Here is a 15,300-nt window from a genome sequence, read left to right as displayed (position 1 = left end):
TTGTTCGGGAGCCAAGGCGTTTGAGATCCAAATTACGACTGTACCTGTTTGGGCAATCTTTTTTCCATAGAAAAGCCAGCTTGTGATTTAATGAACACCATTGTCAATAAAACAAAAGGCTGTCTGTGAGTTTCTTCAGCCCTCCGGATACGTAAGCAAGAGTGCTTCCCCTTTGTGAACTCAAATCAGCTACGAGCCGCACAGTTCACCTGCGACAACCCTAGAAGTTATTCACTGGCGCTCCCTGGCTGTGCCTCCAATTGCTCACTTTGGAGTTTGCTCCCACCGGCCGACAACTCACAGCGCATGAGCCACATGGTCCAGAGTCCAGGCAGACAAAAACAACCCAGATTCCCCCTTCGCAGCTGAGCTACTGGCAATAGGGCCTCTGTTCCCTACAGATCTACACAACGCCCTCCTGGGACAAAATGGAGTACATAAACGCCCTGGTGCCATCGACATTGTTAAAGTGAGTACAGATTGATTTATTTATCTCTCCTACCTTCCTTCTCCAAGGAGATCCGGGGGGGGGTGTACATGACTACCTCCCTCCTCATTTAATCCCCGCAAAAACAACCCTGCGAGGTAGGTTAGTCTGAGAGTCCAACACTCTTAACCGCTACAGGCTATTGGCATACCCTCCAACATTCTCTGATGAAAATATGGTTGTCCAGTTCAATAATAATAATAATAATAATAATAATAATAATAATAATAATAATAATGTTGTTGTTGTTGTTTAGTCATTTAGTCATGTCCAACTCTTTGTGACCCCCATAGACCAGAGCATGCCAGGCACTCCTGTCTTCCACAATAGTAATAATAATAATTGCATTATCTATACCCCACCCATCTGACTGGGTTGCCCCAGCTACTCTGGGCAGTTTCCAACAAATATAAAAACATAATAAACCATTAAATGTCTTTTAAAAAATACTTCCCTATACAGGGCTGCCTTCAGATGTCTTCTAAAGATTGTATAGTTACTTATCTCCTTGACTCGGGGGTCGCATAACTCCAGACCCTCCATCATTTCTCCCATGAAAATAGCGATGTCCTAAGGAAAAGCGGGGCATTCCGGGATCAAATAAAAAACTGGGGCGGCTTCTGTAAATCCAAGATTGTCCCTAAAAAATAGGGACACTTGGAAAGGATGCATTGGGGGGGGGGGGGGCTGGATGGAGGCTTCTGGGTTTACGGTATACCTCGGGCATGCAGTACTTCCTACCATCCTTTCCCCCTTCCTTACAATCGTTTAGCCAAACCCATCTGCTAAGGTCTGAAGGATCTTTTGCCTTCTAACAGCAAACTCAGCTGGGGAGAGCAAATATAGCCAATATGGGGCCAATGGGAAACATGTGGGGGGGGATTGGAATGCTTGGAGGAACCCCAAGCTTTGTACGAGTACAAAACATCTTAGGAGGGACCTAAGGTAAAGGTAAAAGACCCCTGGGTGGTTAAGTCCTGTCGAATTTGACTATGGGGTTGCGGCGCTCATCTCGCCTTCAGACTGAGGGAGCCGGCGTTTGTCCACAGACAGCTTTCCGGGTCATGTTGTGACCAGCAGGACTAAACGGCTTCTGGCACAATGGGACACCGTGATAGAAACCAGAGCACATGAAAACGCCAATTATTTCCCTGCCGCAGCGGTCCCTAATTATCTACTTGCGCTGGTATGCTTTTGAACTGCTAGGGTGACAGGAGCTGGGACAGAGCAATGGGTGCTCACCCCGTCGCAGGGATTCAAACTGCCAGCTATGATCAGCAGGCCCAAGAGGCTCGGTGGCTTAGCGGGGACCTAAGATGATGACAGTCTGTTGCAGGGGGTTGAACTAGATGACTCTTGGGACTCCCTTCCAACTCTACAATTTTATGAAAAACTAGCTGGCCCGGCCACGCATTGCTATGGGTCATCCCTATGAATCCCCCCACCCTGTCCCGATCCATGACGTATTGATAGCGCATGCGCGCAAGCTATTTCCAAATCTTTTCGGACCCGAAATTTGCCAGAAATACCATCTGCGCATGTGCATGTGCAACTCTCTGTTGAGCTATCGTATGAAGGTCTGTACGTTTGTAGAGAGGGAAGATGATTAATTTGCTTTTATTAAGCATTAATGTTTGGCTTTCCCGAGTTATCCCATTACGGGTAGTTTGCCTGGTCTCTGGGCTGTGACATGATGATCTTGTGTCATCACAGGGTAGAGCAGGCATCCTCAAACTGTGGCCCTCCAGATGTTTTGACCTACAATTCCCATGATCCCTAGCTAACAGGACCAGTGGTCGGAGAAGATGGGAATTGTAGTCCAAAACATCTGGAGGGCCGAAGTTTGGGGATGCCTGGGGTAGAGCCTTGGGGTCTAGAGGAGTGGGGGGGGATAACCACTGGTTGCTCTATTGATAGTTTTGTACTTTTGTTCTTGCTTTGGGCTGCTGTTTTAGAGTTCTTTGTAGCAAGATTCTCCAGCAGCTTGAATAGTTTGGAGAAGTTCATTTTCCTGGCTTGCTTACAACTCGTTGCCTTCCACCCTGTTTTAACATTCTTAGACTTCTTCCCAAGTGCCGAGCGTTTTTCTTTATGGCTGGAGGGTTCTGTCCTTGGGTGTGTGTTTTTTAACTGAGTTTTTTTGTACTGGTTGAAACTCTGTTTGACGTGTTAGATTGCATGTAAGTTCCTGCTATCCTATTGTCGCTGGCATTATGGGTGTGGCAATATTCACCAGCCCTAATTGCCTCTGTCAGAGATGTGAGCAAACCTAGGCATTCCGTCAGGAGGTTTTTAATTGGCCCCAGTTCTTTACTTAGTTGTATTTGGTATTCTCTCAGCGTATCTTTAAAAAGCCCTAGCAGAGTATACCTATCTGGGTCCCATCACCGGTCTTTGGGGTCGCACAACCACCTCCCGGACTCCGCCTGGCTGGGGGACTCCCATCCTTCTCTACACCTAGTCAGCTCGTCAGGTCCGCCTGGGCTGGTTTCTGAGGTGGTCATCTGCTGTTCCTGCTCCATGAAGGCTTCAGTAGTCTCATTTTGCATGGATGCCTGTATTAGCTCGGTTGCCAAATCAACTCCCTCCCCTTCTCCACTTATTTCCCATTTCTTCCCATTCCAGTTGTGGTCAATAGACCGTTCATGGGGATGCAAGCTCTTTGTTGTTCTGGTGACCTTATCTTTGGGTTTAAAATAGTGCAGTATTTTGGTCTGTGTATCTTTTGGGGGTGTCTCCATCGCAAATGTTGGGAGGAGAACCAATTTTTTATAATTCTGTCTTGTGAGAACCATCTCCTAGGTTACGTTTACGATGCTTCCTAGTCACTAGAGTAGGATTTATTTAAGGCAGTCTGGGTTCCAGCAATTAAAAATTACATAGCCCCTTGGTGGGGTGTAATAGATATTAAAACTATTTTAAAAGATATATAAAGCCTTGGAGTTACTAGGAGGGTTGAAAAACCACCTTGAGCTCTCTGTGTTCTCCGACGCTTATCAGACTATTCCGACTGTGATCTTTCTCTATGCTAACTAGAGTCTCTTAATTATTTGATAACTCCTACTCACTGTGTTTGCTGAGAGGCCGCTTAGAACGCTGCGCCACCTTCTTCTCTCTGTCGGGCTTAATCAAAAGTTGGCTTTGATTACTGGCAACAAGCCAGTAAATAGTCCAACTGTTCCTATTCTAGCAAATTGCGAGGCTGAAGTAAGGCTTTTTTGGCAGTTTAAGACCTAATTTGAAGCAAGGAGTTGAAGAGAACTTTAGAGAAAACCTTATGCGGTGGCCATCTTTCCACGTCGTTCCAGTGTTATCATATCAGCAAAATGCCAAAATGACTGTCTACCCTTGAGGAAAAGGTACACATTCTTAGCATTCCAGAAGGCTATTGTCTTATTTGCTAAGGCACACTTACTTGGGAATAAGTTGCACACTCATGAAACATTCATGGTCCACACTCACAGGTGACTTCAGCCTGCCCTGGCTCTCCACATTCCCAAAGAGATCCCCAAAAGGAAAGAAAGCAGGCAGAAACAGCATTTCAGACAGAAACAGCATAGGGCCGTGTATAACTATCCTGTTAACATCACAAGTGCAAATCGTCACAACCGAAAGGGCACCTGGAGGAACCCAGGTCATTACCAAAAGTTCTGTTAGGGTGTTGGCCTTTTCCCAGGACACTTTGCACATGCTCAGAGGCATGCTATGGCAGCCAGGTCAGGACCCTCTGAGCAACCTCTCTGTCTCTCTCTTTCTCCCAGGTCAGTGTCGAGTGCAAGCTCAGAACTCACCCGGCGTGTTTGGGCTCCGAGCCCCCCAACCCAGAGGCCATTCCGGGTCTGTGACCACAAGCGCAACGTCCGCAAAGGTCTGACTGCAGGGACCTTGCAGGAGCTGTTGGTCAAGGTGAGCACCCCTTCCCTCCGGCCAATTTTCCAGCCTCCACTTCTGACGCCGAGGCGCTGCCAGCCCACCCCCCCCCCCTTGGCCATCAAGCCCTTGGGTAAAGCCGCTCTGCTTTGGCCTCCCTTTTCTCATCTGCGAAATGGAATCAGTGGCCCACATTGCAGTGCTTTGCTTGACATGAAGGTCTCCGCTTGTTTGTTTTCTTGTCTCCCCACAGGCAAGGGAGACCCTGCTGATCTCGAGCATCGTTTCCTTGGTGCTGGAAGAAGATGGCACCGTTGTGGACACAGAGGAATTCTTTGACGTCCTAGACGATAACACGGCCTTGATGGTGCTGGAGAAAGGGCAGAAATGGAGCCACGCCAGGGTAAGCGGAAAGGGTGTTGAATGGAAGGCCAACGGAAAATTACAGGCTAGGCTTCCTTTCTATAAGAATTCTGTTGTTGTTGTTGTTTAGTCGTTTAGTCGTGTCCGACTCTTCGTGACCCCATGGACCAGAGCACGCCAGGCACTCCTGTCTTGCACTGCCTCCCGCAGTTTGGTCAAACTCATGTTCGTAGCTTCGAGAACACTGTCCAACCATCTTGTCCTCTGTCGTCCCCTTCTCCTAGTGCCCTCAATCTTTCCCAACATCAGGGTCTTTTCCAAGGATTCTTCTCTTCTCATGAGGTGGCCAAAGTATTGGAGCCTCAGCTTCACGATCTGTCCTTCCAGGGAGCACTCAGGGCTGATTTCCTTCAGAATGGATAGGTTTGATCTTCTAGCAGTCCATGGGACTCTCAAGAGTCTCCTCCAGCACCATAATTCAAAAGCATCAATTCTTCGGCGATCAGCCTTCTTTATGGTCCAGCTCTCACTTCCATACATCACTACTGGGAAAACCATAGCTTTAACTATACGGACCTTTGTCGGCAAGGTGATGTCTCTGCTTTTTAAGATGCTGTCTAGGTTTGTCATTGCTTTTCTCCCAAGAAGCAGGCGTCTTTTAATTTCGTGACTTTTTTTTTTATTTATGATGTCTTAGAATTCATAAGAATTCTAAGACATCATAAATAAAATGAATGTTCCTAAGTGGCACAAGATAAATACACATAAGTACTGTATGTCTGAAAGCGTACAGGAGAGCAATCCTGAAGCCACTTTGGCTCTTATTATTAAGAGTCATTCTTAATAATCATTAATTCATTCATTCATTCATCCCCCTCCCATCTGGCTGGGTTTCCCCAGCCACTCTGGGCGGCTCCCAACAGAATATTAAAAGCACGATAAAATATAAAACATTAAAATCTCCCCTAAAACAGGGCTGCTTTCAGATGTCTTCTAAAGGTCAAATAGTTGTTCATTTCCTTGACATCTGATGGGTGGGCATTCCACAGGGCAGGCGCCACCACCGAGAAGGCCCTCTGCCTGGTTCCCTGCAACTTCACTTCTCACAGGGAGGGAACCACCAAAAGGCCCTCAGAGCTGGACCTCAGTGTCCAGGCTGAACTATGAGGATGGAGATGCTCCTTCATGTATATTGGGCTGAGGCCATTTAGGGCTTTAAAGGTCAGCACCAACACTGCCCTGGACACACAAATGACCTGCACCTCCATGGACAGCTGTGAGTCCAAAATGACTCCCAGGCTGCGCACCTGATCCTTCAGGGGCACAGTTGCCCCATTCAAGAACAGAGAGTCCCCCTCATCTGCCCACCCCGTCCCCCCAGAACAGTACTTCTGCCTTGTCAGGGTTCAACCTCAATCCGTTAGCCACCATCCATCCTCCAACCGCCTCCAGGCATTCACATAGGTCCTTCACCGCCTTCACTGGTTCAGATTTAAGAGATTTAAATACTTCCTCTGCAGAAAGAAGTATCTTGGAAAAACCTCACCCAATGGTTTTCACTTACAAATCCTTCAAATCCTGTCATCATAAGGGCATGTTTTGTGTATGACTAGGGTAGGCCTGTGACTTGGATTCAATAACTAAGGTATTTACTGTTTCAAAAGAATGGCCTAGACTAATTACCCCAAAGAATCAAAATCCTACCATTTATTAATTTCTAGGGTTTAGGAGGTTCCCCCTGGAGTGTAGGTGGGTTCCCATGAGGCAAATCACAGTGATAACAGCAAGAACCTTTATTGAACTAACAGAACTGGACAACAGGGGCAAAGCAACTGCTTATATGCATTTCTGAAAGCCTGGGCCACTCCCCCTCCCAACGTGATTGGCTGTCTAAACCTCCACACTGCGAATCACGACTCAAGAGTTCAAGGGCCAATGGCAGAGGCCCAAATCCTGAAATGTTCTGTGATTGGACATCATGTATCAAATCAGAATATAGGGGCTCAGAATCCTTAGTCCAGACTCAAGCTCAGGCAAACACAGACCACTGAATACATAACACACACACACACCCCTCAACACCCAAATCACTGCACTCTGCAGCCAAGGGGCTCTTGCAGATACCGTCTTATCCAGAAGTCAGTTTCACACAACGCAGAAATTGGGCCTTTAGTGTAGTGGCCCCAGCTTTTGGAATGCCCTCTCGCCGAAAATTAGACAGGCGCCAACTCCTGTTGCCTTTATGGCAGCACCTTCCTCTTTCAGGTTGCCTTGTAAATTGAGATCTTTCCCCATCTACATCTGTATGGAACTGTTTTTAAGATGCATTGATTGATTGATTGATTGATTGATTGATCATTTGCTAGCCACCCTGGGCAACTTTGGGGGGAAAGGTGTGGTATAAATTTAATAAACCTCTCTCTGTCTCTCTCTTGGGAGGTGGTGGACTCCCTTGGAGGTTTTTAAGCAGAGGCCAAATGGTCATCCGTCAGTTAGCTGAGATTCCTGCATTGTAGAGGGTTGGACTGGATGACCCTCGGGGTCCCTTCCAGCTCTACGATTCTATGATTCTGTCTGTGTCATACAGGGCAGCAGCCGGTCATATGCGCTCAGCGGGGAGAAACCGAGGAACAGCCGCGACATTGCCCGCATCACCTTTGACGTCTACAAGCTCAACCCCCGCGACCTCTTTGGCAGCCTGAACATCTCGGCCACTTTTTACGGACTCTACTCCATGAGCTGTGACTTCAAGTGTCTGGGGCCCAAGAAGGTGCTAAGGTGGGTCTGGAAACCAGCTTCCCCCACATCTCCCATGACAGGCGGCCATCCGAACTCTGCTTAAAACCCTCCAAGGAAGAAGAATCCACCACCTCCCGAGGGAGTCCGTTCCACTGTCAGAATGTTCTTCCTGATGTTCAGTCGGAATCTCCTTCCTTGTAACTTGAAGCCATGGGTGCAGGTCCTACCATCCAGAGCAGGAGGAAACAAGTTTGCTCCATCTTCCACGCGACAGGCCTTCAGATATTTGAAGATGGCTATCCTATCTCCTTTCTTGAGTCCTTTGATGAGCTGGGAAACCTCTGAACCCTCCAGATCAGGCACCCCCAAATCGGCCCTCCAGATGTTTTCGGGCTAGAACTCCCATCATCCCTAGCTAACAGGATCGGGGATGATGGGAGCTGTAGTCCCAAAACATCTGGAGGGTCGAGTTTGGGGGTACCTGCTCCAGATTATGGGTCGAGTTTGGGGGTACCTGCTCCAGATTACCTGCTCACATCCCCAACACCAGCCTATTTTGGCAGTGGGCAGGGATGCTGGGAGCCCAACAACATCTGGAGGGCCACAAATTCCCCACCCATAGATTACAGAATCGCAGAGTTGTAGAGTCAGAAGGGACCCGCAGCGGTCATCTAGTCCAACCCCCTGAAATGCAGGAATTGCAGCTCAATCAGCACTTCCATCTTGCTGGGGTAGACTTTGGTCCTTCTTAATTCTCCACTTCTTGTCCCAGCTGCTCCCAAGAAGTGTGGCTCCTGGTATTAAGTCAAGGCAGGGCCTCTTTGGTAGCAGCCCCTGGAATGAAACACTGCACCCAATAGGCGGATGATCTGACCCGTCCTTAATTGTCAACATTTGGTGGAGATCATCTTCCTCTGATGCAGTATTGGCCAGCAGCTGTCCTACCAAATCACCTCTTGTCTGCATGGCTCATGGGGAGACAGGACCCTCCTGGGCGTTCCTGCCAATTTTTGTTCCGATTGTGTGTGTGCATGAATATAATTTGTTCCTCTTTCCTTTCCCCCAAGGGAGATCTTGCGTGTGGCATCCACCGTCATGCAAGGCATCGGGCACATTCTTCTGGGGGCATCCCACTACATCCGCCGGATCCTGGATGGGGGCGAGAACTGGCACCCGCATGCCCGCGTGAGCTACGAACGCTGAAACACAGCATCCTCCTCCTCCTCCCTCTCCTGAGACAAGATTCCTTCCCGGCACCTGCTCTTTCGGCTCCAAAGAAATCCCAGATCTCCGTGTTGGTTGGGGATGTTAATTAAAAAGGGTACAGTACCTTGGTTCTCAAACTTAATCCATTCTGGAAGTCTGTTCCAAAAACGAAAGCGTTCCAAAGCCAAGGCGCGCTTTCCCATAGAAAGTAATGCAAAACGGATTCATCCGTTCCAGACTTTTAAAACCCCCTAAAACAGCAATTTAACATGAGTTTTACTATCTAACGAGACCACTGATCCATAAAACGAAAGCAATAATCAATGTACTGTACTATAAAATAAATAACAGTATTGTAGATGATAAAAATTAAAATTGTTTTTTTCTTCTTACCTGCACTGATGATAGTCAGCTTTTATCCATTTCCGCAGTCACACAATCAATCAATCAGTAGCTGAACTGGGTCCCAGTCACAAAAACAAATGAACCGAAAAAGCCTCAGAAACAAAAACGCAAAATAAATAGCAAAAACAAAAGCGGCAAACTTAATCCGTTCCAGAAGTCTGTTTGACTTCCGAAATGTTCGGAAACCAAGGCGCAGCTTCTGATTAGTGCAAGCGCCCCGGAAACAATAGCCAACAGCTGCATCGGATGTTCCGAAAAAACATTCAAAAACCGGAACACTTACTTCCGGGTTTCCGGTGTTTGAGAACCAAGGTACCACTGTATTTAATAAACAAACACACAGGAAACCTTGAACCAGACCTTCCTTTTGGCACAAAGGAGATGGTTGGGGAGGTGGTGAATAGCTGTCGTTTGGCAGGTTCTGCCAGCTTAACAGAGATGCAGCCACACCAACAGATTTCCTCTGTTGCCTGCTAGATATTGCTGGACTACAATTTCCATCATCCCTGAGCCGGTGGAGAGAGCAGCATCCGGAAGACTCCTGCTGGTTTGCCCGTGGCTGGTTATTATTATTATTTCTCCAGTGCTTCCCTCACAAAACCGACCCAAAGCGACTCACAACACGAGCGCTAGAACCGATTGCAGCAAACAAAAGAAAAAACTTTTTTTAAAAAAGCATTTACACAAATAAAAGGTCTTAGAGAGTCTGACAAGAGACCTTAGAATCATAGATTTGTGGAGTCGGAAGGGAAAACGAGGGTCATCTAGTCCAACCCCCTTTTGCCCAACATGGGGCTCGAACCCACAAACCTTAGATTGCTAATCTTGCATTGCAAGGCTTGCATTCCATTGATGCTTAAAAGGAAAGGGCACGGCAGTGCCAAGAAAGAAATGGCTCTCTCAATATATCTTTTATGCAAGAAAATAGAGTAAACTTTATTGAACTGTCACAAATGATATATCTTAGAATACACAAAACAACAAAAGATCCATTTGGGAGCAGACAAGAGGAGGAAAGTGCAGAGTGGCGGCATTTCCCCTGCTCTGAACAATCCTCCGGGTTCTCTGTGGTTTGGGAGAGGCTCACAGTCCCCTGTTTTCATTCATCCCCGACCACCCGCCAAGGACATCTTCCCGATTCAGTCCTCCAGGATCTCAGAGAACAGCTCCCGCCGTTTCTTTTCCCCCTTTTGGTGGCGCTCCCAGTCCTGGCGGCGCTTGAGGAAGTGGGTCAGGGAGAAGTTGCGGACCACGTAGCGCCCGAAGGGGTCGTTCTGCAGCCGTGGTTCTTGCTCCGCTGGAATTGGGGGGGGGGAGAAGAAGAGAAGCAGTCTTTAAGACCTAAATAGCACAGTGGGGCTGATCTCCAGCGTTAGGGTTGCATGAAAGGCCTAAAACCCTGAAGAACGTCTGCCTGGAAGTTGGGGGGGGGCGGCAGGGGGGTTGCCACATGTTGAGAAATGTATGGAATACATTTCATTTCGTTTATTAGGCTTGTTAATCATTTGTCACCCGGAGATATCTAAGCGATTCACAGCAAAGAAAAATATACAGTGGTTACCTCGGTTGCCAAAGACCGTTCACTCAGTGGGACTCAGTAGAAGCCGTTCGACCTCCGAAAAGCATTCGAAAACGAAAGCAAATGCTTCCGGGTTTTCGGTGTTCGAAAACCGAGGCACCACTGTATAATACATAATACCTTAGGGGAGGGAATATTTCATATAACATAACATCAATTTAAAAAGAGCATACTGTACTCGACTAATAAACAAAGCAATAATCCGATCCATTAATTATCAAATGAACAAAAATAAACAAAACTTCAGCCTCCCCCTAGTTCAAAATTCATTCACATCAAAGCAACAATCCCCCTCCGCCGTGTTTTTTTTTCTCCCCAAGCTACCCAGAGGTCTGGTGTCAATGCAAATCAGTGATGCCCATTTCACAGAAGAAAAACTGGCAACACTCAGGGCCCCTCCCCTCAAAGAAAGATCAAATAAAAAACCAGGGCGGGCAGGAGACCTTGGTGGGTGCCCTGGTGGGTGTCGGAAGATGCTACTTTGCACATGGATGCCACACTGGGGTCCCCAGGATAATACTGGCAGCGATCACAGATTCATAGAAACGTAGAGTCGGAAGGGACCACCAGCGGTCATCTAGTCCAACCCCTGCAATCATAGCTAATCACAGGCAGATCAACAGCCTGGGCAGGAAGGCAACTGGGGGAGGAACGCTGCCTATGGCCAGGGGCCGCTTCAAATATCCGCAAAAACGCACCCAAGTTCCCTGCAATATCCGAAAAAGGAATTCTGCCAGGGTGGGTGGGTGTGAATGCAAGGAGAGCCTGGCACCCTTTGTGCCATGAGTCTCTGTGCCAGGATTCAGCCCTTTCAGGGGTGGGGCAGGCAGGGAACAGGGGAGAACGAGGGACATTTCCACCAGAGACAACAAAAGCTTGGGGGGGGGAGAGAGAAGGGGAAAATCGCCCACAGAGCAAACTGCAAAATTCAGAGCCGCTCATGAATAAAGCTGTTGCATTTCACACATTTTCTTGCGGGAGAGGAGACAAAGAGTCATACCCAGTTCCTGCGCCATCTCTCGCTTGGCTGGCAGGGTGGCCTTGCTCCAAATGGCATCGAGGATTCGGCTCCCGTGCTTGCTGCAAGCCAGAGACACATAGCAGCCCTGGCGACGTAAGAGAGGAAGGAGAGAGAGGGTGTTTTTTTGCAGATTCTGCCAAATTTCAACTGCCCCGGTTAGTCCCAGGTCACCAAGGCCCTGCCCTTCTGTATCTTGAGGACTAGAAGCTTGAAAATCATCAGCTGATGGCGACCTTTCTTCCAGCACCATACATTTCTGCCACAGCCCTGCACAAAGAATAGCGCTCAAGATGATGCAGGGCTTGCCCAGCCTGAAAGCGAGTGGCATTGTGGGACATGTACGTTTCCGAGCACAATTCAAAGTGTTGGTGCTGACCTTGAAAGCCCTAAACGGCCTCGGCCCGGTATACCTGAAGGAGCATCTCCACCCTCATCGTTCTGTCCGAACACTGAGGTCCAGCTCCGAGGGCCTTCTGGCGGTTCCCTCTCTGCGAGAAGTAAGGTTGCAGGGAACCAGGCAGAGGGCCTTCTCGGTGGTGGCGCCCGCCCTGTGGAATGCCCTCCCATCAAATGTCAAGGAAATAAACAACTCTCTGACTTTTAGAAGACATCTGAAGGCAGCCCTGTTTAGGGAAGTTTTTAATGTTTGATGTATTATCATGTTTTTAATATTCTATTGTGAGCCACCCAGAGTGGCTGGGGAAACCCAGCCAGATGGGCGGGGTATGAATAAATTATTATTATTATTATTATTATTATTATTATTATTATTATTATCTAGTCCAACTTCCTGCAATGCAGGGAGAAGCAGCTGTCTCTTACGGGGATTGAACCTGCAACCTATTGCAAAGGTGGGGCTACCATTGAAGGTGACTTGGAAACTACAACTAATCCAGAATGCGGCAGCTAGACTGGTGACTGGGATTGGCCGCTGAGACCACATAACACCGGTCTTGAAAGATCTACATTGGCTCCCAGTACGTTTCCGAGCACAATTCAAAGTGTTGGTGCTGACCTTTAAAGCCCTAAATGTCCTCGGTCCAGTATACCTGAAGGAGCGTCTCCACCTCCATCATTCTGCCCAGACACTGAGGTCCAGCACCGAGGGCCTTCTGGCAGTTCCCTCGTTGTGAGAAGCCAAGTTGCAGGGAACTAGGCAGAGGGCCTTCTCGGTGGTGGCGCCTGCCCTGTGGAACCCCCTCCCAACAGATGTCAAAGAGGAAAAAAATTACCAGACTTTTAGAAGACATCTGAAGGGAGGCTTTTAATGTTTAATAGATTATTGTGTTTTATTTTTCTGTTGGAAGCTGCCCAGAGTGGCTGGGGAAACCCAGCCAGATGGGCGGGGTATAAATAAATTATTGTTGCTGTTGTTGTTGTTGTTGTTGTTTTGTTGTTGTTTTTGGCACCATGCTCTAACCAACTGAGCTATCCTCATTGAGTGCCTTTGCCTGGCTGGAATTGCCTTGCCTTGAACTCGGGGGTTGCCTCTTCCTTGCCGAGGATAAGAGAGGGAAGCTAGTCTCCTGTACAATGGTCATCCTTTACCATTAAACTACCACCACATTGTAAATATGTACAATTTTTCTGGCAAAGGGCGTTTAAGGAAATAACAGAAATCACTGGGTTAAAGCTGACCCAAAGTCCAGAGGTGGCATTGTTATCGATGTACGATGGGGTGGAAGGTTCACAGGCTTTGCTCACAAATTTATTGGCAGCCGCACAAATTACGATAGCTTGGAAGTGGAAGGGGCAAGCAGAATATAAAATGGAAGAATGGTATAAAGAGGTGTGGGAAATAGCTATTAATGATTAACATGTGCCATTAAGGTAAGACGGGGAATCTGCAGGAGAAATGATTTTGAGAAGATATGGAAGGTGTTTGCAGAATTTGTACTACTAAAACGGAAAGGGGTCAAACCATCGCAAGGGGCGTTGAAATTTTGGGAGGTTGGATAGTTACAATGGAATGTTTTCGGGGATGGGGTGCATATTTTTATTCTTACTTATGATTATTACTTTGTCAAAATGAAATGAAATGCATATAACAGAATCCGTTCGACTTCTAAAACGTTCGAAAACCAAAGTGCAGCTTGCGATTGGCTGCAGGAAGCCCCATTGGATGTTTGACTTCCAAAAATAGTTCGCAAACCGGAACAGTCACTTCCAGATTTGCGGTGTTCGGGAGCCAAAATGTTCAAGAACTAAGCTGTTCGGAAACCTGGCTTGCTTTTTCTCATTACATTTCTTGTCTCTTGTATCGTGATTGGTGTTTCTATCTCTATTTCTTCAATATTTATTTTCAGACAGTGTTTCTCTAAGTATTGTTTTATTTCCTCTTTATTTTCCTCCTTTCTCTTATATAATTCTCCATAGTATTTGACAAAAAATTTCATTATCATCTGGGGCTTGTCTATTACTTTCCCTTCTTCCCTTAGTCTATTTATCATTTTCTCACTTTTTCTTTTCTTTAATTGCCAGGCTAGGTATTTCCTTGGTTTATTCGCAAACTCAAAGTTATTCTGTCTCCATATTCTTAACCTCCACTCCATTTCTTGTTCTATTTTAATTTTGTCCTCTGTTTTTAACATATTAATCTCTTTCCTTAAGTTTTCATCTTTTGGGTTTTTATTCAAATCTTTTTCTTTTTTCCTAATTCCTCTATAATTTTCTTCTCTTTTTCTTTCTCCTTTTTCAATATGGTATTTTGTTTAATGAAATAACCCCTAATTACTGCTTTACTAGGGACTCAGGTGGCGCTGTGGTTAAACCACTGAGCCTAGGGCTTGCTGATCAGAAGGTCGGCGGTTCAAATCCCCGCGACGGGGTGAGCTCCCATTGTTTGGTCCCAGCTCCTGCCAACCTAGCAGTTCGAAAGCACGTCAAAATGCAAGTAGATAAATAGGAACCGCTACAGCGGGAAGGTAAATGCCATTTCCATGTGCTGCTCTGGTTTGCCAGAAGTGGCTTTGTCATGCCGGCCACATGACCTGGAAGCTGTACACTGGCTCCCTCGGCCAATAATGCAAGATGAGCGCGCAACCCCAGAGTCGGTCACGACTGGACCTAATGGTCAGGGGTCCTTTTATCTTTACCTTACTGCTTTACTGGTATAGTTCTATTTTCTGTTTCTTTGTTGTTGTTCGAAAACCAAGCTACGACTATATTAGGGAAAACTGAAAAGAAAAGAAAAAAACAACCTACCACCATGTGGACCTCGGAAGGTTGCTCAGCAAGGAATGCGGCCCTCAGACCAAAAGAGGATTCACACACACACACACACACACACACAACCTGCCTTGGACCAGCCCACCCAGCGCTCACCTTGAGCCGACGCAGCACCTTGCGCCTCTTCTTCTCGGGGACGGAGGGGCTGGCCAGGAGGGCGTCGAAGACGTGGCTTCCTGCCGGGTCGCAGGCCAGGATGACCAGATCCTCGGGGGTCATGGCAGCCAGGCTGCGCAGCATAGGAGAGGGGTCGGCAAAGTGGAGCAGGTGCTGGAGCATCAGGGAGCCGTGGTAGGAGATGGAAGTCAAGGGGCGGGGTGGGCCAGCCTAGCAGGGAAGAGAAGAGTAAGATGAGGCACCGCAAAGAGGAGTCAGCCCCTATAGGGACATGAGAAGAGGCTG

The 15,300-nt window shown here is 47.4% G+C and overlaps 2 protein-coding genes across 2 annotated transcripts in view; one reads left to right on the top strand and one right to left on the bottom strand.

Moving 5' to 3' along the window:
* Nucleotides 1-315: 315 nt before the first annotated feature.
* On the top strand, nucleotides 316-9,404 carry CIDEB (cell death inducing DFFA like effector b). The gene is made up of 5 exons (XM_035137130.2): nucleotides 316-469; nucleotides 4,249-4,393; nucleotides 4,611-4,760; nucleotides 7,308-7,498; nucleotides 8,527-9,404. The coding sequence occupies exons 1-5, from the start codon at nucleotides 429-431 to the stop codon at nucleotides 8,660-8,662; spliced, it is 663 nt and encodes a 220-aa protein (XP_034993021.1). The 5' UTR covers nucleotides 316-428; the 3' UTR covers nucleotides 8,663-9,404.
* A 47-nt stretch (nucleotides 9,405-9,451) lies between these two features.
* The window catches only part of NOP9 (NOP9 nucleolar protein), a 29,902-nt gene continuing 24,053 nt past the window's right edge, over nucleotides 9,452-15,300 (bottom strand). Inside the window, exons 9-11 of the mRNA XM_035135750.2 lie at nucleotides 14,995-15,225; nucleotides 11,650-11,755; nucleotides 9,452-10,367 (exon numbers count right to left, since the gene is read on the bottom strand). Coding sequence (XP_034991641.1) covers nucleotides 10,210-10,367; nucleotides 11,650-11,755; nucleotides 14,995-15,225 — 495 coding nt within the window. The 3' untranslated portion in view covers nucleotides 9,452-10,209. The remainder of the gene's footprint in view (nucleotides 10,368-11,649; nucleotides 11,756-14,994; nucleotides 15,226-15,300) is intronic.

This window comes from Zootoca vivipara, chromosome 13 (genome assembly GCF_963506605.1).
Source record: "Zootoca vivipara chromosome 13, rZooViv1.1, whole genome shotgun sequence".
NCBI classification, from domain to species: Eukaryota; Metazoa; Chordata; class Lepidosauria; order Squamata; family Lacertidae; genus Zootoca; species Zootoca vivipara.
This window is presented reverse-complemented; position numbering and strand designations above follow the sequence as displayed.

What these genes read in the sequence shown, in the direction of transcription:
- CIDEB (XM_035137130.2), top strand. Translation starts at nt 429, where the DNA reads ATGGAGTACATAAACGCCCTGGTGCCATCGACATTGTTAAA. An exon ending in GTGCCATCGACATTGTTAAA is followed by an intron (nt 470 to 4,248) that starts GTGAGTACAGAT and finishes TCTTTCTCCCAG; the next exon opens with GTCAGTGTCGAGTGCAAGCT. An exon ending in GGGCCCAAGAAGGTGCTAAG is followed by an intron (nt 7,499 to 8,526) that starts GTGGGTCTGGAA and finishes CTTTCCCCCAAG; the next exon opens with GGAGATCTTGCGTGTGGCAT.